The 22,903-nt window shown below is 40.7% G+C and overlaps 2 protein-coding genes and 2 pseudogenes across 2 annotated transcripts; 2 read left to right on the top strand and 2 right to left on the bottom strand.

Moving 5' to 3' along the window:
• Nucleotides 1-251: 251 nt before the first annotated feature.
• LOC121988780 (AT-hook motif nuclear-localized protein 20-like) lies at nucleotides 252-2,035 on the top strand. The gene is made up of 2 exons (XM_042542438.1): nucleotides 252-520; nucleotides 650-2,035. The coding sequence occupies exon 2, from the start codon at nucleotides 763-765 to the stop codon at nucleotides 1,780-1,782; it is 1,020 nt and encodes a 339-aa protein (XP_042398372.1). The 5' UTR covers nucleotides 252-520; nucleotides 650-762; the 3' UTR covers nucleotides 1,783-2,035.
• A 13,328-nt stretch (nucleotides 2,036-15,363) lies between these two features.
• On the bottom strand, nucleotides 15,364-15,544 carry LOC121993614 (annotated as a pseudogene).
• Nucleotides 15,545-16,050: 506 nt separating this feature from the next.
• LOC121994146 lies at nucleotides 16,051-16,194 on the bottom strand (annotated as a pseudogene).
• A 1,165-nt stretch (nucleotides 16,195-17,359) lies between these two features.
• LOC122044385 (zinc finger protein 11-like) lies at nucleotides 17,360-17,944 on the top strand. Its single transcript, XM_042604883.1, has one exon. The coding sequence runs from the start codon at nucleotides 17,360-17,362 to the stop codon at nucleotides 17,942-17,944; it is 585 nt and encodes a 194-aa protein (XP_042460817.1).
• Nucleotides 17,945-22,903: the final 4,959 nt, after the last annotated feature.

The following is a 22,903-nucleotide window of genomic DNA, read 5'->3' on the forward strand; positions in this document are numbered from 1 at the left end:
CCACGAACTAGACGACAAGCACCTCCACGTCCTATCGATCGATGCCCGCGACGGCCAAATGCATGCACGCCACGAGCTAGACGACAAGCACCACCACGGGAGGCCGAGGGGGGCCGGTCGCACCCTCCACTCCCCGCCATATCTTCTACGTGGCGTAATTATGACACCCATCTCCGGAACACGAACGGCTTGTGATTTAAGAAACGGTGATTGAAGATTTTGTTTGTCCTCGGTCTATCCCCCGTGATCCAATCTAATGCTCGATCGGAAATGCTTTTTATTATATATATTCACTGGCTAATGATGGAGAGGGCCGGGAATTGAAGATAGATTTCGATAAGAGGCAGCCGCAGAGGGAGTCGCTTTCTGGGGTTATCCGTTATCCTGTACTTACTGCAGCTAGCGCAGGGGCCCTACTATACCACCTCCGCTCGATGCCTGCCTTAATTGTTGCATGTGGACTGCGGTATCTTCAGATCGCCCCCTTCTTAATTTGGACTCTTTTTCATTCCCAATACTGGTAAAAATCTTTCTCTTCCTCCTCCTCCTCCTCCTCCGTACCTCCTTTCCCCCCTTTTTTTTATATATTTTTTTAACTGGGCTTATTGTGCTGCTGCTGCCTGTTGTTCTTCTCCGAGTCTGGGTTCAGATCTAGGAGATCGTACGGTTGGCCTGGGAATTGAGTTGGGGATCGGAGATTTCGTTGTGGTGGTAGTAGTGTAGGCGGAGCTGGCGAATCGGTGGTGGGCAGGAGCGGTGGCGATGGGAGGGGTCGACCCCAGGGTCAACTCGGCTACCTCGGCCCCTCCCATCCATCTTCGCCACCTCAACAGCGAAGAGGGGCACCGCCAGTTCATCGGCCGAGGAGATCACCAGGATCCCAACGCCGCCGCGGTCGCCGCCGCCACGAATAGCAGCGGAAGTAACAGTGGTAATCACGGGCGGAACGAAGGCGACGAGCAGTCGGGCGGAGGGGGGAATAATACGGGAGGATCCGGAGGCGGGAGGCGCCCCCGCGGACGGCCGCCGGGGTCCAAGAACAAGCCGAAGGCGCCGGTCATCATCACGCGGGAGAGCCCCAACGCGCTGCGCTCCCACGTGCTGGAGATCGCGAGCGGGGCCGACGTGATGGACGCCGTCGCGACCTTCGCCCGCCGGCGCCAGCGCGGCGTCTGCATCCTCAGCGGCAGCGGGTCCGTCTCCAACGTCACGCTCCGCCAGCCCGGGGTGCCGCCGCCGCAGCCCGCGGCCGGGGTCGTCGCCCTGCACGGCCGGTTCGAGATCCTCTCTCTATCGGGGGCGTTCCTACCGGCGCCTTCGCCCCCGGGCGCCACGGGGCTGACCGTGTACCTGGCCGGCGGGCAGGGGCAGGTGGTGGGGGGAAACGTGGTCGGCGAATTGGTGGCCTCGGGGCCGGTGATGGTCATCGCGGCCACCTTCTCGAACGCCACGTACGAGCGGCTACCGCTGGAGGAGGACGAGGACGCCGCCGCCGCGACGGTCGAAGCTCCACCAGCTCCGGGAGCAGATCAAGGGAGTACCCCCCATCCGTTACATCAGAGTCCGGGAGGCGGCGGCGGCGGCGGGGGACGATCGTCATCTCAACCACCGTACGGTGGATTGGACGCGGTGTCAATGGCGCCGATGCCGATGCCGATGCCGATGTACAACCTGCCGCCCAATCTTATGACCAACGGCGGGCAGATGGCACAGGAAGTCTTCGGCGCTTGGGCTTCGGCAGCCGCCGCCGGTTCTCATCCACGCCCGCCACCGTCCTACTAATAACCGAGTACTTAATTTCTCCCTTATATAAATAATTAATTAGACACTGCTAAATAGAAGTTAATCAACCCCTCTCTCTCTCTCTATATATATCTCGTTTCTTAATTATCGCTGTTTGCTGGTTAATTACCTTCGTCGTCGTTCTTCATACATATGAATGCCATTGTATGCCCTCTCTTGCAAACATATGTATTTAGTAGTGGCAATCATTTTGGTCACAAGCTAATTAAGTAGTTTCAAGGTTTTAGTATAATGCTTGAGTACATTTAATTCACTTTCGCTTCTTCTATCTGATCTCTAGATTAATAAAATTCTCATTTATATATAATTCGTGTTACTAGATTCAGATTCATATCTTGGACACACTATACATAGATCTTCTAGTGTCATGGCATGAGATATTGTTCATCCAAAAGGAGCTTTTTGATAATCTAGATGTTCCAACTTTGCCCGACTATTCATAGAGGCAGATGATATCTTGATTCACCTACCGATCAAATGAATGAATGATTGATTGATTATGTAGGAACAGTGGTAGGATAATGCAGTGCTGGTTTTTCTCTATGAGTGAGAGATTTGGCCCTCAATTTCTAAACCTAATGGAGGTTCGTTATATTAGACATGTTTAAGTATATATAAATGATTCAAATTGTTTTACAATTGTTCTTAGGCAAAACAACCAAGTAGCTTTTAATGTGAGATTCAAAATATACACCGATCACTCGAAAGACAATTGGAGTGTAGAGATTGCTAGATCATGATTGTTGTCGATTGTACTAGGAAAGGCATGGCCTAAATTGTGATAACTTCACACACATAACCTTGTTTTTTCATGTAACATAGAAGAATTAGTAATTGGCTAACTATCATATGTGTATTAAAATCATAGTGAAAATTATATGATTTAATATGAAATTAAGAATAGTAAATTTTTAATTTACTAAGTTCATCACGTCTATTGCGACACTCAATCAACTCAATCAAAATTATTGAATCACTATTTTATGAAACAATGGAGCAAATAATTATCAGAAATGTCTTAGAGAGGGCATGAAAATAAGCGCAATTTAACCGTAAGATTTTCATAAGAATAAAACTTTAACAAGCTAGATATATCTAGATAAGATGCAAAGATGAAACATCTATCCAACCTATGATATTTCCACAATAATGAAACTTCAATAAGCTAGGTAGGTCGACCTAAGAAATGAGATTTCAAATCTCTCTTTTAATAATGCAACGAATAGATCTAAAAAGAGAAATCTCATATCTCACCTTGAAAGATCCAATCAACCCTAGGCGAGACTAGTTACCGAAGAAGTGCTGCAGGAGGAGATCCAAACAAGACAAGGCATGACAACGAGGCCTAATCGAACCCAACATGACTTGGTCATGTGGGCAAACACGGCATGAGCTGGGGGGAGGTTTAGATCCGTATCTTTTTGGGTTTACTTAATTAGTTATCTATTTTTATAAAATCCTGTTAATTTTTTACTTAATTATAGCTAGCCTTGTCCTTAACCCTAGCCGACCCTTTAAACAGACTTTTTTTTGTTTAAGTCCCTTAATCTTAGTGGACTAAGTCTCGTTGATTAGTTTTTCATTTAGAGTTTTTTTGTTGGTTAATTTGTCCTTAATCTTAGGGGACTAAGTTGTTAGGATCCTTTGTACGGCTAGAGAGGGGGGGTGTGAATAGCCGACCCCAATCTTTCGCGTTTCTTCCTACGAAACGTGTTAGCGCAGCGGAAAATACAAAGAAACGAAAGAGAAGAAATCAAACCTTAACACGAGGATGTAACGAGGTTCGGAGATTAGGGCTCCTACTCCTCGGCGTGTCCGTAAGGTGGACGAGTCCAGTCAATCCGTCGGTGGATGAGTCCCCGGAGAACCGGCTAATACAATATACTCCTTGTGGGTGGAGAAACCTCGCCACAAACGTTTGCAACAGCAAACAAAGAGTACAAGAACAGCAAGAAAAGCAATACAATATGAATACAATAGCACTCGCTTGCCTTCTTGTCGGCTGGATGAAGCAGCAACTTCAAGCGACGCCTACAACAGCAGGAACCCAGCCGGAAGCTCACGCGAAGCTTGCGAAGAAGAGCTCAACAAAACTCAAGCACCAGAACAGCAGCTCTGTAGCAGAAGAGAAGAGGAAGAAGTAGTAGTGCAGCTACAGCTCTCGACCCCTTTATACCTGCGAAGAAGACAACGAAGAAACTAGCCGTTGCGTCGCAACGACTCGACCGATCAGCCTAGGCGCGTGAAGCTTGTTTGTCACCTGATCGGTCCCCGACCGATCAGGTGTCGCGATCGAAGCCCTGATCGGTCTAGGGACCGATCGAGCCTGCCTCGATCGGTCCCCCGATCGGTCGAACCTTACGTGCGTACTCGTCGATGCGTGGACCGATCAAAGAATGGATCGGTCCACGACCGATCCCTACTCTTGGCTTTCATTCGGCGACATCGTCTCGATCGGTCCCGGACCGATCGGGACATAACTGATCGATGCGTGGACCGATCGGCTGTCTTCTTTCGCCTCTGTTTGGCGATCGGTCACGGGCCGATCAGAGCAAACAAGGTATCACTGGATCGGTCTGGTGATCGATCCAGAGCTTGGTTTTTGCCCAAACCAAGTCCCAAGACTTCCAAACCAATATCCGGTCAACCTTGACCTATTGGTACTTCATCCCTAGCATCTGGTCACTCCCTTGACCTGCTAGAACTCCCTGCCAAGTGTCCGGTCAATCCCTTTGACCTACTTGGACTTTCCAACACCAGAAGTCCGATCATCCCTGATCCATCTGGATTTTCCTTGGCTTCACTCACCAGGACTTTCACCTGGCTTCACTCACCAGGACTTTCCACACTGCCTAACATCCCAGTTAGGACTTTCTCACTGCCTGGCTTCACTCACCAGGACTTTCCCACTGCCTGGCTTCACTCACCAGGACTTTCCACACTGCCTAACATCCCAGTTAGGACTTTCCACTGCCTGGCTTCACTCACCAGGACTTTCCACACTGCCTAACATCCCAGTTAGGACTTTCCACTGCCTGGCTTCACTCACCAGGACTTTTCCTCGTGCCAAGCTCCCTGCTTGGACTTCTCCGTGCCAAGTCTCCATACTTGGACTTTTCCAGTGCCAAGCTCCCTGCTTGGACTTTCCCCGTGCCAAGTCTCCATACTTGGACTTTTCCAGTGCCAAGCTCCCTGCTTGGACTTTTCCGTGCCAAGTCTCCATACTTGGACTTTTCCCGAATCAGGTCAACCAGGTCAACCTTGACCTACGGTTGCACCAATAATCTCCCAAACATCTATTCTTGTCCCACATCAAGAATAGAACTCTCTCACGAGTGTCAAACATCAACATGCAACACAACTAGATCAACCTTGACCTAAGGTTGCACCGACAATCTTCCCAGGTCAAACATCAAAATACAACTCGAGTCACGTCAACTCGAGTCGGGTCAACCAGGTCAACCTTGACCTAAGGTTGCACCAACAATCTCCCCCTTTTTGATGTTTGACAAAACCATAATCAAGTTAGGTTAAATCGATAACCTTAACTCAGGTTTTCCAATGTTCTTCCTTGAACATTCTTTCCAAACTCCAATATTCTCCCTTGAACGTTCTCCCCCAAACTTAGGTTAACCCGATAACCTAACTTGGGTTCCCCAATAATTCTCCCCCTTTTTGGCACACATCAAAAAGAATTCCAATGTTCTTCCTTGAACATTCCTTGACATTCTTCCCCTAGCTTAGGTTAACCCGATAACCTAACTTGGGTTCTCCAATAATTCTCCAATGAATACTCTCCCCTTTTTGACACACATCAAAAAGAAAAAAAGAGGGTATCAAGGTCAAGAGTTTCTTCCTAATGAAAGTCTCATACCTTTCATTTGAAACTCTTAATTTCCCCCTTGATACTAAACTCAACAATCAACTTAGTGATAATCCCATATCACTAATCCTTAAAAGTCTTTTGGAGTAAAAACTCCCCCTAAAAGTCAACTCCCCCTTGACAATTAGGTAAAACTTCCCCTAAAGGTCAACTCCCCCTTGACCATTGCACCAACAATGTCTTGGCGAGTTTCAAACCTTTAGAAATCCACAAAACCCAACTTCCAGCTGAAATTTCAGACCAACAGCTGAAAATCAGAAACTGGCACGCACTGATCGGTCCCCAGACCGATCAGAATCCCCCTGGATCGGTCCCCAGACCGATCCACGCTTCACTTATCGCACTGGATCGTCACTGATCGGTCACCAGACCGATCAGAACTTCCCTGGATCGGTCCGGTGACCGATCCACACTCTGAAATCAGAGATTTCTGATTTCCCTTCCCGGAAATTCAGAAACTCCTAATAAATTCCAGAAAATTCCAAAAATCGTAAAATTTTGAGGATACACTCCTCATACCATATACTATCACGGAAAAATAATTTTCTATGAAAATAGTTTCCATTTTTCAATCTTGATACAAAGTTCAAAAACTTTGAAATAGTTCAAGTTTAACTCAACTTTGTATCACAATGTTCAATGATGAATGCTATCACTAGGAAAGCTTCATCAAGGTTTTTCAAATCAATTTTAAAATGCTTTTAAAATCATTTGAATTTAGGACCATAATCTTAGGGCTAGATGTACATGACTTGTACACAAGCTTTCCCTATGATCCTCCTTTTCTTGAATTAGGCTCATCTAGGTACAAAAACTATGCACCTTGATCCTAACTCATGATCCTAATATCTCACACACATCTAAGGTGTATCAAACCACATTCAAGTCAATTTGATGTGAGATATGGGTTTAGGTATCTTAGACTAAGGTCTCATGCATTTTCTAAACACAAATTTGATCTCAATATCAAAATGTGTTTTTCATCCTTAAATCAATTTCATTGATTATTAATGCAAGAGATGATGACATGGCATAAAATGATATCATAAGTAAAGACATGTGCCAATGTCATGATGTCATGGCATAAAGTTTGAAACTTAAATAAACATGACATAAAAACTAGCCTAAGCATTATCATGACATTTCAAATGATCATAAATTAAATATGATGTCATGACATGGCATATGGCAAATAACCATGGTAAGTTAACACAAATAAAATACCTAGATTACCTATCTAAGTATCCTTAATCACTTAGCTAACTTAAATTCTAATCCTAGATTGCCAAAAGTGCTCCAAGAAAATGTCAAAACCCAAATTGGCATTTCTTGATCTCTTGTTTGATTTATACCATTTAAAATTCTACAAGAGTAGCATTTCTAAATTAAGGCCCGGATTGCCTTGATTACCTAAGAGAATATCAAAATCCTAATTTGATATTTCTCTAGGTTTTTCCAAATTGTGTCAATTTAAAGTAAGATTAATATATTCTCACTTTGGCACACTTTACTCTTCCAAGGAGTGAATGATAAAGATTATTCCATTTCATTTTCAAAGGTTCCCAAAAACCTTGAAAATGCTCCTTGAGTGTCAATTTCCTCAAAGTTGGGTTAACTACCCTTCTTATTGGAGTTGACACTCTCTAACCCATCTATGGGGTAGAGAAGATGCTCCTAGGAACCCAATACCTACTTGAGCTCATTGGGTTCACTAAATATTCACTAGGGATGACTTCCCTAGCAACCCTCCTAATGACCCTCTTAGGCTTTGAAGCCTTGGTCATTTGGGTCTCATCAAGGTCAACTATAGGGGTGACTCCCCTTGTAACCTTGGTAATGGTCTTCCTAGCCCTAGGTTTTATTTCATAATCGAATGGAACATTGTGGTAAGTGGGCTTGACCACTTGGGACTTAGGTTTGTGACCCAAACCTTTCTTGTCCTTGGGCTTTGGTTTTTGACCCTTAAACCCTAGAGATGACTTCTCCAAGTTCTTAAGAGCCTTTTCCAAAGTATCAAGTCTTGACCTCAAGACTTGATTCTCCTTCTCTAATACCTCAATTTTTGATTTATCACTCTTCCTTGAGGTATTCCTAGGCATATGTCTAGTTGATTTAGGATTCCTACCTAGGTTATCCTTAGCCTTAGATGGGTTGATCCTAGGGTTAGCCTTTCTAGAATTATCCTTATCTAGATTCACATGTTTAGCTCCTAAGCACATGTATTGATTCCTAAGGTTATCATGCTTGTTATTATCGACAAGTGCAATAAAATTCCTAGCATGCATTTTATTAGAATTGCAAAAATGAACCTTAGAGGTTACCTTAGGGTTTGCCTTAGCTCCCCCTTTACATGTGTTTGGCCTCTTGTCCTTGTGAGGTTGCCTCCCCCTTGGACATTGACTCCTATAGTGTCCCCTTTGCTTGCATTGGAAGCACACGATGTGCTCCTTGCCCTTGCGTTTCGAGACTCCGGCTTCCTTGACCTTTGGCGCCGGTGGAGTCTTTCTTACCCTCTTTGGACACTTACTCTTGTAATGTCCATGTTCCCTACACTCAAAGCACATAATGTGCAATTTACTTGAACTTAAAGTGTTTGAGTTACCTAAGGTCGAGGATGGATGGATGCTCTCTTCTTCATCCCTCCCGGAGGTAGAAGCTTCTTCTTCGTACTCCGATCTTGAAGAAGAACTCACCTCCTCTTCTTCTTTAGATGTTGAGTAGCCCTCAACTTCTAATTCCTCACCTCCATGATGTGAGCTACTTGATGACTCACTTGTCTTCTCTCCATGATTTGAAGTGGAGCTCTCCTCATGGAGTTTGGCCAAGTTGTTCCACAACTCCTTAGCATTATTGTATTCACCTATCCTACACAACACATCATTAGGTAAAGAGAATTCAATAATTTTTGTTACCTCATCATTGATGGTTGATTGGTGGATTTGCTCCTTCGTCCACTCCTTCTTCTTGATAGGTTTTCCTTCCTCATCCATCGGAGGGGAAAACCCTTCTTGTACACAAAACCAATTTAACATATTAGTCCTAAGAAAATACATCATCCTTACCTTCCAATATGTGAAGTTGTCGTGAGACTCGTAGAAGGGTTGAATCGTGACATCTTCTCCATAGAGATCCATCTCTAGCCCGTGCTCCCCCGGGTGTTGATCCGTCGAAGAGCGACCTCGCTCTGATACCACTTGTTAGGATCCTTTGTACGGCTAGAGAGGGGGGGTGTGAATAGCCGACCCCAATCTTTCGCGTTTCTTCCTACGAAACGTGTTAGCGCAGCGGAAAATACAAAGAAACGAAAGAGAAGAAATCAAACCTTAACACGAGGATGTAACGAGGTTCGGAAATTAGGGCTCCTACTCCTCGGCGTGTCCGTAAGGTGGACGAGTCCAGTCAATCCGTCGGTGGATGAGTCCCCGGAGAACCGGCTAATACAATATACTCCTTGTGGGTGGAGAAACCTCGCCACAAACGTTTGCAACAGCAAACAAAGAGTACAAGAACAGCAAGAAAAGAAATACAATATGAATACAATAGCACTCGCTTGCCTTCTTGTCGGCTGGATGAAGCAGCAACTTCAAGCGACGCCTACAACAGCAGGAACCCAGCCGGAAGCTCACGCGAAGCTTGCGAAGAAGAGCTCAACAAAACTCAAGCACCAGAACAGCAGCTCTGTAGCAGAAGAGAAGAGGAAGAAGTAGTAGTGCAGCTCTCGACCCCTTTATACCTGCGAAGAAGACAGCGAAGAAACTAGCCGTTGCGTCGCGACGGCTAGCTCGGTCCGAGACCGATCAGAAAGCGTGCAAGCTTACCTGATCGGTCCCCGCACCGATCAGGTGTCGCGATCGAAGCCCGATCGGTCTAGGGACCGATCAGCTCCTGATCGGTCCCCCCGATCGATCACGTAACCTTCATGCGTACTCGATGCGTGGACCGATCAGGCCTAAATGGATCGGTCCACGCATCGATCCCTACTCTTGGCTTTCATTCGGCGACATCGTCTCGATCGGTCCCGACCGATCAGATCGATGCGTGGACCGATCACCGGCTTCTTTTCGCCTGTTGGCGATCGGCCACCGATCGACAAGAACCGAACAGAGCTTCGATATCCGATCGGTCACCGCATCGATCAGAGCAAACAAGGTATCACTGGATTGGTCCGGTGATCGATCCAGAGCTTGGTTTTGCCCAAACCAAGTCCCAAGACTTCAAACCAATATCCGGTCAACCTTGACCTATTGGTACTTCATCCCTAGCATCCGGTCACCCTTGACCTGCTAGAACTCCCTCGCCAAGTGTCCGGTCAATCCCTTTGACCTACTTGGACTTTCCAACACCAAGTCCGATCATCCCCGATCCATCTGGATTTTGCCCGGCTTCACTCACGGGACTTTCACCGCTTCACTCACCGTGATTTCCACACCGCCTAACATCCCAGTTAGGACTTTCTACTCACGTGACTTTCCCTTTCCCGGCTTCACTCACCAGGACTTTTCACACCGCCTAACATCCCAGTTAGTCCCTTGCCCGACTTCACTTACCAGGACTTTCCAACTGCCTAACATCCCAGTTAGGACTTTCCCAGTGCCAAGTCTCCATACTTGGACTTTTCCAGTGCCAAGTCTTCATACTTGGACTTTTCGCGTGCCAAGCTCCCTGCTTGGACTTTTCCGTGCCAAGTCTCCATACTTGGACTTTTCCAGTGCCAAGCTCCCCGCTTGGACTTTTCCGTGCCAAGTCTCCATACTTGGACTTTTCCAGTGCCAAGCTCCCTGCTTGGACTTTTCCGTGCCAAGTCTCCATACTTGGACTTTTCCCGAATCAGGTCAACCAGGTCAACCTTGACCTACGGTTGCACCAATAATCTCCCAAACATCTATTCTTGTCCCACATCAAGAATAGAACTCTCTCACGAGTGTCAAACATCAACATGCAACACAACTAGGTCAACCTTGACCTAAGGTTGCACCGACAATCTTCCCAGGTCAAACATCAAAATACAACTCGAGTCACGTCAACTCGAGTCGGGTCAACCAGGTCAACCTTGACCTAAGGTTGCACCAACATAAGTCTCATTGGTTAATTTTCCATTTAGATTTTTTAGAAGGTTTGAGAGGTAGGGCTGTAAACAAGCCAAGCCGAGCCGAGCTTTGAGGTGTTTAAGCTTGTTTGATAAGATAACCGAGCCGAGCCGAGCTTAAAATGAACCAAGCTTTTGAAATGAGTGTTCAAGCTTGGCTTGATTTATTTTTTATGAGCTTGAGCTTGTTTAAAGCTTGGCTTGAGCTTAGTTCGTTTAGATGTTATCAAGCTCTCAATTCAAGCTTGGCTTGAGCTTGGTTCAACCTTGATTTGAGCTTGGTTTGAGCTTGGTTCGAGCTTGGTTCGTTTAGATGTTATCAAGCTCTCAATTCAAGCTTGTTTGATTGTTTGAAAATTTTAATTATTTGATTAGTTATTAAGATTGATAATTTAAATTTATTTATTTATTTTATTTTATTTTATTATTTATTTAGCATATTGAAAAGAGATTTATTAATAAATATGTTTCGTGAACATTGTTCATGAACGTTGTTCACGAACGTTAACGAGCTGAACACATATGTGTTCAAGCTTGTTTGTTTAGCTTAACGAGCTGTTCAAGCTTATTTATTTAATTAATCTAATGTATATTGAACGAACATAAACAAGCTCTTACCAAGTCGAACACCAAGCTTGTTCACGAACGCTTGATTCATTTACAGCCCTATTGAGAGGTATATAAACCTATATTTAGATGATATTTATGACAAATTATTTTGATATTGAATCAATTAGTTTAACTTAAGACACATTATGACTGCATCTCTTTTTCTTTGCGCTCTTGATTTCATAATAGGTTTAAGTCTAATTTCAACTATTCATTTTTTTTTGTGTTATTTCTCTCTTATTTTCTTGTTAATCCCTTTGCAACTTCACATCCTAGAATAATATACATATTATGCTCGACATCAAGAAGCCTTTAACTGCAAAAATTTTGATTTAGTCTTGTAAGCCTCTTTGTAACTTTTAGGCATTTTCAAAATCAAATAGGAGAAATGAGAGAATTAGGATAGTAAACAAGCCAAGTTTTGGGGTGTGCAAGTTTGATTGATAAGGTAATCAAACCAAGTCAAGTCAAGACTAAATTGAACTAAGTCATGAAAATGATTGTTCAAGCTTGGCTTGATTTATTTTTTATAAGCTTAAGCGCGGTTTACTTATATGTTATCAAACTCTCAATTCAAGTTTGTTTAATTTGCATTGTTTTAAATTTTTTTTATTTGATTAATTATTGAGCCTAATAATTCAAACTTGTTTGTTCATTTTAAAAAAAATTTATATGTTGATAAGAGTTTTAATAATGAACATAGTCCATGAATATTATTCATAAACGTTATTCACGAACATTATTAACGAACATTAACTAACTAATCACATATGTGTTTAAACTTGTTTGTTTAGTTTAATGAGTTGTTCATACTTATTTATTTAATTAATTTTATGTGTATTGAACTAACATAAATAAATTCTTACCAAGTTAATTATAAAATTTGTTCATGAACGTTCAATTCATTTATAGCCCTACGAAAGATACATATGTAAAATCTTATGTCATTATGTCAAAGACCAAACATTACATTTTTCATTCATTGGAATAGAGAGATCCTAATGAGGGATACAAAATCGTCATCATCCTTTTGAAAAGATTCAATGGATACAATGAATTGTGATAATAAATCAAAAATGTTTTCCAATTCAAGTGATAAACTATGATCATTAAGGGCTATAAGATATATTCCCAAAGTACCATAATATCTTAAAAGTCAAGCTAATACATGTGCCTCAAAGAACCTCGCTAGCTATTGTAGGGCAATAGGTGATGGAATAATTAAGAGGTAAAGAAGTTCCGTACACATTTCTCGACATCCATGCATGAAAGGCCCTAGAGATGAGGAAACCCTCCTCTCATCAAGTGCCATCCAGAGCACTCAAGTTCATCGAACTTGAGTTCCACGTTTGTCTTCGATAAGAAAGCAAACAAAGATGAACTCATCCTCTTATTGCAGTTGATCAGAACATCTCATTCTCTCAGTTCATAGATCATGTTTGCATTATGATTCCGTCCGTGATTTACCTCTTCCGTGTTGATTCTAGGACGGATTGACGGGGCGTTAGGGACGAACATATTCACCTTTCGCCATCATGCTTGCATTATGATTACTAAAGTTCTTAAGCTAGTTCAAATTATTGAAAAAGTGACTTGATCGATCGCGCCTAATTTAGTCTGGTAACTAGCCTAGCTCATCGAAGAACTAAAGTATGAACTTCGCTTGCACCCTAGCTTTCCTAAACATTGCAACCACTCCTCTTTGCTCAACCTAGCTATCTGGATTGCATCAACCTCCAAAGTCCAATTCTGAAAACAAAATTAGCTAAATTAGTCTAGTCCCTGCCTCAAAGATTCTGGGATTTATGACACCATTAATGCCATCGAGCCTAATCCGTAAGAGTCTAACCTATCACCTTCCCAAATAATTGACACAATCTGGCAGTAGTAGAAAGATCTAGTTCGAATCTTGACAATGCATGATCTAGAGCCTTGCAGATAGTTGACCTAAGCTTACTTGCAGGCCCCTTTAGTTGACAAAATATTCCTCCGGGAAGAGAAAACAACCCCTTGAGCCTTGCTCAATTACTCTCGTCTAATCCCTGCTTTCAGATAGATCAGTTGTCATATCGCACTCGTTCAAAGGACAGCCTTAATTTTCAGCGTCTGTCTGTCATACAGAGAGAGACATCCATTGTTTAAAGAATTGTTACTATCTTTTCACTACATCAAGTCACCAGCTGCTCCTTCCCACCATCCAAACTGTTAACCTGACGTTGAGAGTGACTGAGAATAAAATATGTTTGATGATAAGAAAGTTTTTCAACTCCATGGCCAATGTTTACTGGATCTACATTTGAATTCAACAGGTTAATTTCAGAACCTTGTTTATTACGTTGGGACTCATTCCATTAAAATCTAAACTAAACTTTAGCTCCCTGATTTCCTGCCGTAGAATTTGGACCTCAAGTCCTTGTTGGACAAGGCAGGAAATCTCTCAGCACCTAATCATTCTTCTCCTTAGCAGATAGGATCAGTACTCTGGAACAGTCAACACGACAAATAATAAAAGCTGAGAGGCAAACAACGAAGAGAGGGCCATGGAGAGGAAGATAGAAGATGTAGCCTTGCACGCATATCGTGAGACGATTGATACCCTGTCACTCTCTGACTAGGTCCAAAACAATAGAAAACTATCATGTCACTCATAATTGAGCCTAAACTATTCTGCCAACAACAGCTTACAGTTTTGGATGCTTCGAAAACACCATGATCAAGGCACAAGGCAAGGATCAGCATAAAGGGGAGCTTCAGGATTTCCTGATCTCTCAATATGGTTTCAGGTACACATTCACAAAAAGGATTCTGCAATTATGTGCTCCATCTGTTAGCAGTGACTATGGACAATGAGCTTAAAATACCAACCGACACTACTTTATTCATTCTGTGTCTCTCTCTTTCTCTCTCTCTCTCTCTGCTTGAGCTGGATCAGCTGCTTCAGAATTAAAAAACCACAATGCAACCTCCTTTCTGCCATTAGATTTGATCAGAATTTTTGCACTACTGTTCATGGTTAGCAATCAGCAGGCTTATCACTTGAGAAAGAGCCTTTCTTTCAGTGGTTGGATCTTGGTATAATCTTTCAGAACATAAAATTAAACTAATTAGTTTCATCATGTTTGTTGGCATCAATCATGTCTGCTCGAATAAACAGCCACAGTTGCCTCTTACTACTGATGTTGAAGATATATATTATGTATAATAAAAAGAAATTTAATTATTTAATAAAAAATGAAAGAAATAGGATGACACTGGTCAGTATGTCAGAGCCAATCTTGAATATGTGATATCAACAATTCCAACATATTTTCCTGTGCCAAGACAAGACAATCCCCCCAATTGATGGTTCAGTCAAAGAAGCAACCTTTTGTTAATATGTAACACTATACACAAAAGGGAATAATAGCATAATGGCCATTTTATTAATCAAATAAGTAATTGTTAGAGAGATTTTCTACTGCTAAGGTAACATGCATTTTCAATTTTTATGACTAAATATTTGGAAAACATACAAGTTAATTACGTAGGAGTGACAATTCATGGTTATTAATTTATTTAAATGACTACTTAATAATAATTTAACATGTAATTATCTGAATCCAGTCATCTACTTAAATAAATATTCATAAAAAATAAACACCTAACTAACTAAGCATCATATATAGGGTCGAACTTTACTAATATTATAGTAGAATGTTTAGCACATTTTTCAATATATAGATTATTTGAGCACTCACTATCTTAATCTTGTAAATTCAAGATAGTACTTAAATTATCTCGACCACTTCATCCGGATTAACTATTTGAATTTCTTCATTTTAATTATTCATTCTTTTATCTCATTCATAATATTATCGTCAATTCAAATACTTTATTTAGGTTAAAATTTATTCTAATAAATAGTCATCGCGTGCATGTATTATATGTGTAATATAATACATGAATACATGTAACTTACCTCATACACATAAATTGAACTTAGTAAGGGTGCGTCAGACCCATACAGTAGTACAAGGCAAGAGCGCGCGCGACGCTTAAGAACCCCAGCGGCAAGCTACTGTAATAGACTCTCCTCATAAAAAATAATTTAATTTTTATATCAGATATTAAACTGATAAAAATAGATACTATACTTGATCTTAGTCAAAAGACTTAGACAACATATATTTTTATATAAAAACAATCAAAGAAAATTTCTAATAAGGCTTAAAATTATTTTCAGTAAAAAGGAAAAAAAAATGATATTAACATAATTTCATTTTAGCCTTTACTAAAATTAATTAGTAAAAAGTCCAAATTCTTAATAAAATAGTAAGATGACACTTTATAAACTAATAAAAATATAATCAATGGATAAAATACACTGATAATAATATAATCATACATATGAATGACTCATTCTTTTCTAAGTGAATAAAAATTATATAGACTAGTGATCGTGCACACGTGTTACATGTGTAATATAATACATGAATACTAAAGCAGAGTCATTAGTATAAAGTACTTGCCTCTTTGACTATCCGAATTATTTGGGTTCTCGAGTGTAGTCCTTACGTCTGTAAGGGACTCTCTTTTATAAAAAGTTAATTTAATTTTTTATATCAAATATTAAAATGATAAGAACAAATATTATACTTAATCTTAGCCAAAAGGTTGTCCATAAATTGTATAAGGGTGTGCCAGACCCATGCAATAGTGCAATACAAGGGTGACACTCGAGAATCCCAGTAGTAAGCTACTGTAACAAACTCCTCCTTATAAAAAATTAATTTAATAGTATATTTGATCTTAGCCAAAAAGCTGAGAAAAGTATGCTTTCTAATGTTGCCGGCCTAAAGTATTTACCAAATATTTTTTTGCTCGTATGTTGTCAATCTTCAGATGTAGAACTAAATAAAACCATGACATCACATCTTTGCTATATAAAACAACTAGATAAAATTACTGATTAGAAAATTCTCAATAATATGTCATAGCTGAGTCTCGAACTCTAGATTTCTAATTGATTAATAAGAAAATTTTTCAATTATACGTCGCAGCTAAATTTCGAATTCTAGATCTCTGATTGATTAATTAGAAGAATTTTCAATAATACACTACATCTAAGTCTCAAACTCTAGATCACTGATTAATTAATGAGAAATTTTTTTAATAATATATCGCAGTTAAGTCTTGATTAATGAAAAAAAAATCAATAATACATTACAACTGAGTCTTAACTCTAGATCTCTGATTGATACGTGTGTAGAAATTACTTGAAATTATTTTTAAAAAGGAAAAAAAAGACATTAACTAATTTTGGACTTCGCCAAATTAATTAAGAGTTAGTTAATAAAAAGTTTAGATTTTTAATAAAATGGTAACATAGTAAAATATATAAATTTATCTAAATATCTACCAATATTTAGAGTTACCTGATTAATCATATAAATCAAAATTGTTTTTTTTATTTTTATTAGAGATGTATTTTTAATAGTATATATATTGTTATCCTTATAAATTAGATAAAAAAATGTTTATCAAACTTATATTAAATTTTCTAATATTAAACCACCTTTGTTCTATATACTTTTTATTATTAAACTAAAATGAACGAGTTTTATGGATGGAACACAAAAAATGTGTTTATACGGACGTTCAACATAATTTAGGTGTAGATGACGAATGTTACAGTGCGTGAGGGACCAAGTCCTGCCCCCATTAATTAATTAATTAATTAATTATTAATTGAATTGTTGTTGGTGCACTAAACTAAACGAATCTAAATTAGCTACCCTAGCAAGAAAATATTAATCCAGAATATATAATTATTCACACATTTATTACCAAGAACAACTATATATCCATCCATCTCAGCACAAGATTCTCTACAATTTAATCTTTTCTTTAGAGTCACAATTAATTCCTTATCTCCTAATTAATTCCCCTCCTCCTTCTTCTTCTTCTTCATCTTCGTTCTCTTCCTTTTTTTGTTTTTAATGGATCAAGGAGAAAATTGGACGTGGAGAAGACACCAGCTGTACGCTCACGATCCGTCGTGGGAGGAAAAGGCCTTCGCCGAGGACTCCGCCGGGCGTCTCCTCGGCGGCTGCGTCTGGCCGCCGAGGTCCTACTCTTGCAGCTTCTGCCGTCGGGAGTTCCGGTCGGCGCAAGCGCTGGGCGGCCACATGAACGTCCACCGCCGTGACCGAGCGAGGCTCAAGCAGTCCGTCGAAGAAGGCGGCGTCGCCGCCGATCATGCCGTTGCACTGCTGAATCCCGATCATCATCGTCCCTATCTTAGGATCTCGGAAGCGAGTGCCGCCGCCACCGCGCGCGACTTCATCTCTCTCTCTCAGGCGAGAGATGCGACTCCCGCCGCGTCTTCTTTTCTCGACTCGGCGGCGGCGCGCAAACGGAACGCCGACGGCGAGGAGAGCTTCAGGGCGAAAAAATGGCGGACGGAAGAACTGGCGAGCAACGATCACGAGGTACTCAAATTGCTTAAACCTCCTCGTCCTGTAGAAGAGTTAGATCTCGAGCTTAGACTCGGACAAAATAACAAGCCTGTAGTCATTGTGTAATTTAATTAATTTCTTCTAAATCAAACAGCCTCCTCCTTCTGTGTTCTGTTCATGGTGATTGATCATCTCCTTCAAGAAGATCTAGTTTAATTTAAAAACTACACCCTTTTTCATTCTACATAATCAGTTTCGTTGATTCTATATATATAGAGAGAGAGATTTCTTCCTTAAATTAATTAACCTCAATTTTATTCTCTTATTTGCTTTGCTCGAAGCCTAAAAAGCAGAGAAGCTTTTGGGCTTCCAAAACATCTAAGGAATATATATTATGCAATGCAAATCCTGAAAAACAAAGAACTACCTGTGAATATAATATTTATTATTTCTACTATTTGAGGAACAAACTAGGGAATCATTTCAGTCTGCAAAAAATTTATATGTTATTGCAAAAAGAGGGAGATGAAAACTTTTGCACCCTCAGAGTTGCAGCACTGGCTTGTCCTCTTCGCTGGGGCATTTCTCCACTTGATATTATATCTACTACTTACGTGACTGATGACACTTATCAGAAGAAGAACTATATCACATGCAAACATGTCAATAGAAGAAGTACACTGGATATGGGACGTGTCAGTGTTTAGATTCCCTCTCCTGTCATGTACGTGAGTTTCCTTATTGTCAAGCCTTGAGGTCGATCTTCATTTATGTTTCCTGTTGGATTCTTTGGTTTCTGGATTTTCTCAGACAATGTATAGATTTTTGTTCTTAGTTTATATGATTTCTCTCACTCTCTAAGTTCTTTGAAATTGTGAGAAGCTGCCCAAAAGCATGGTTAGTTTGGGTTTAAGAGGCAGTTTATTGAAATGAGAATCACTAAAGACATCTTTATAATGATTTTATTTTGCTTTTCCTAGAATACTCTTGTTTACAGGTATAAAATTTATTAAAATGAAACTTTTTAAAGCTTATAATCATTAACAAAACCTTTAATTTAAAACATACAACTTGATTTTCACCTTGGAAGATGATAATTGATTTAAAACTTATCTGATGATGAATTATTCATTAAAATAAACATTTTAAGCACAAGAAAATATAATATATTTTAGTCTAAAATCTCATAATGGTCAAATTGAATCCTTTTAAACGTGCAAGTAGATTAGCAAATAGACTTGTGCCAAAAAAGAATAAAATAGGTGTAAATTATTTGAATTTGGATTCTTAGATTTTTTTTTAAAAAAAATATTTTGATAAAAAATAATCAAGTTGCATAATTATTTTAGTTATGCCAATCTTTTAAGTGAGCTTGCATTTTCAAGATTAAGAATTTTGGCTTTTAAGCATCCAAAAGAGTTCATTTTGAAAAGATTAAAGCTATAATTAAGTTTATGCACAATTAAGGTTTAAAATGCCTCAAATTAAATCGACTATATGAGACTAAAAGTTGCTCAGTAAATTATCTATAGTTTTATGTATTTTCAAGTAATTTAGAATCAAATAGGATTAGGGTGTGATTTGGCAAAAGAGATATATATACAAATTAGTAAATTCGGTCAATTAGTAATAATAGAGACATGGTCTACAAATTTATATACATATAGTTTTTACAAAAAAGCAAAGCAAATTGATTAGTAAATTAGTCTATATTATAATTGTGTATTTTACAAAATTAATTTTAGAACCAAAATAGAGTTGGAATATAGATAATTGTGTGGCTTAACAAGTACAAGTCAAACTCAGTTGAGATCAAACTAGGGAACGTTATAACTTGTTAGATCTAACTAAGGTGAGGAGCCGAGGCAAGCTTACTCTAGGGCTCAACTAAGGTGATGGACCTCCTTAATTGAAGTTGATAGTGACAACCTAAGGTGAATGATCCTGTCTGAAAATAGAAGAGATGGCGGGGTAGGTAGACGGTTGTGTTGTTGATTGCATGAAGACTTCAAATTAGAGAAAAAATGGATTCTTCTTCCTTTCTGCACACACCAAAGAGAGCAGATAGGACGTCAGTGCCAAAAACCAGAAAGGGGATTCCTGGCATAGGCTTTCTGATGCTCGAGTCAGTATAGAGCCTGAGCAGGGAAGGAGAGAGATGAACAATAAATGCGTGTGCGTGAGTAAGACTATCGTAAGGCGTATACGTGGCCAACGGAGAGGGCCCCCTTTATATACCACCTCTTATAACCTCAATAATCATGAAGTGCAGAGAATGTCAAATGTCAGAAGTTGTCGAGTAAAAGAAAACATACAATCTGGGAGGTGTACAATTACTGTTCGAGGAATTTTCTGTTACCCATATGTGCCCCTCTTTTATAAGTTACGATATTAATGAGACAATTAAAGGAATACACCATTAATGAGACAGTTGAAAGAATATGATGTCATAATATATCGGTTGATGAACAATGTAAAGTCATCTTCAAATAAGGTTCCAGCGAATGCTCATATTAAAATAGAGGAATATTCTCTGACAAACGGTTGTTATTCTGATAGGTTGTTGTGATTCTCTGACCATGTTGTCTGCTGAGTGTATCTCAACCGGATTTTTAGACCATCTGACTGTATAGTCATCCTTCTCTTAAACTGCTTCGTTATATACTGGGTGATGCTGGAGATCTACTCTAGAAGTAATATGTGTTAGGACCAAAAGTAGCTAGAGGGGGGGGGGGGGGTGAATAGCTCGTCGCGTGCTCGTTGCTCGGTGTTGCTTGTTTCTTCAAGAATGCGCAGCGGAAAATACATAAACAAACACAAACACGCTAACACTAGGAGTTTACTTGGTATCCACCTCCAACGGAGATGACTAATCCAAGGATCCACACCACGCACGCACCCTCCACTATGAAAACACTCCTTTTCGGTAACTACCGAGGGCGGAGAAGCCCTACAAGACTCTCAGTACAAGAAGAAGAAAGGGTAGTAAAGAATAAGCAAAAGCTTACAAGAAATGCAGTAAAAACCCTAGCTTCTTCTTCTTCTCGTTGCAACTCGCCTCTTGACTTGGATGAACCTCCAAGAACCTTCAAGAACTGGCGGTGAGGAGCTTAGAGAGTGCTGGGGAGGAGCTGTGTTGAATCTGGAATGAATCGGTGAAGTTCTGCTGAAGAAATCGCACGCCAACAGCTATAAACGACGCCAACGGTCGAATCCCAATCGATTGGATTGCTCCCAATCGATTGGGGAGGCTTTGGATCGATCCACGGATCGATCCAGAGCGCCTCTGTGCTCTAAAAAACTTCTGGATCGATCCACGGATCGATCCAGCACTTATCGTGCGAAGCAGCAGCGTCCCAATCGATCCACTGATCGATTGGGACCTCTGGATCGATCCACGGATCGATCCAGAGAGGTTCTGTTCGTGGGGACTCACCGGATCGATCCAGATCTTCTGGATCGATCCACTGATCGATCCAAACCTGCTGGATCAATCCACGGATCAATCCAAACCTGCTGGATCAATCCACGGATCAATCCAAACCTTGGTTTTTGCCCAAAACCAAGCCCAAAGCCCCCTAAACCAACATCTAGTCAACCATGACTTGTTGGTACATAAGACCTAGCATCCGGTCACCCTTGGCCAGCTAGGACTCTCTCACCAAGTGTCTGGTCAATCCCTTTGACCCACTTGGACTTTTCTCTTCTTGCCAAGTATCCGGTCACTCCCTAAGACCTACTTGGACTTTTCTTCCTCGTGCCAAGTATCCGGTCAATCCCTTTGACCTACTTGGACTCTCACCAGATGTCTAGTCAACCTTGACCCATCTGGATTTCTCTTGCCTGGCTTCACTCACCAGGACTTTCCCAATTGCCTAGATTCACTCACTAGGTCTTTCACCTGGCTTCACTCACCAGGATTTTTCTCCTGCCTAGCTTCACTCACTAGGACTTCCCAATTGCCTAGCTTCACTCACTAGGTCTTTCACCTGGCTTCACTCACCAGGATTTTTCTTCCTGCCTAACATCCCAGTTGGGACTTCCCAGTCAAGTATCCGGTCATCCTTGACCTACTTGACTCTTCTTCAATCAATATATTATTGTCAAACATCTAAACCCAAACCAAGACTCAGCTTGGTCAACCAGGTCAACCTTGACCTGAGGGATGTTGCACCAACAATCTCCCCCTTTTTGATGTTTGACAATACCACAATAACACTTACAATGCCACATGTAAGTTAGGCTAATCCCATAGCCTCATTCTTCATGCCACTAGGTAATGAAAGCATAAGTTAAGCTTTTCATTCTCCCCCTAAGAGGGCAACCTCCCTCTTAGATAATGAAAGCCTAACTTACTCCCTTTCACACGTCCTTTCATTCTCCCCTATTGGCACACATCAACCTATGCCCCCTCTTTGGGCACACTTCAACAAATCCATTTGTTGAAAACTCTCCCCCTGAAGAGTTGCTCATCATTGGTTACAACTTCACTCGTTGAACCAACACGATAATGAAGGTCCCATACCCTTCATTTATCCTTAACTTCTTCCTCAATGTAGACAAATACCCAACCTTGAGCATTTTCTAACCTCTTGAGTTCCCACTTGAAATAATGAGGATATCCACTCCCCATTTCAAGTTCAAAAGCTCATCCATGAGCATTTTCTTTAAAGAAGGTTAACCACCTTCCAAGGTTCATGAAAAATAATTTTCATGCCTTTAAAGAGTCCCTCCCCCTAAAGACATGGTGGTAACTTCTGTCATTGCACCAACAATGACTTGGAATCCCTAAACCTTTAGGAAACCCAGATTTAGAAGTTTTGAGGTTCAAATGTTCAAAATTTGAAACAAACCTCAACCTAAACTTCAATGAAGTCTTCCTTAACCATTCCATCCTTGTTTTCAACACGAAAACACCCTTTTTATGTATACAAATGTATTTTAAGGGTTTGGAATGGTTACATAGACTAACCATGGTTCAAAGATGCTGAAGTCAGGCCTTCCCAGCCAAAATCAGCAACTTGGATCGATTGGAGTTGGGATCCAATCGATTGAACCAACCGAATCGATCCACTGATCGATTCA

This window comes from Zingiber officinale, chromosome 1B (assembly GCF_018446385.1).
Source record: "Zingiber officinale cultivar Zhangliang chromosome 1B, Zo_v1.1, whole genome shotgun sequence".
In the NCBI taxonomy this organism is placed as follows: domain Eukaryota; kingdom Viridiplantae; phylum Streptophyta; class Magnoliopsida; order Zingiberales; family Zingiberaceae; genus Zingiber; species Zingiber officinale.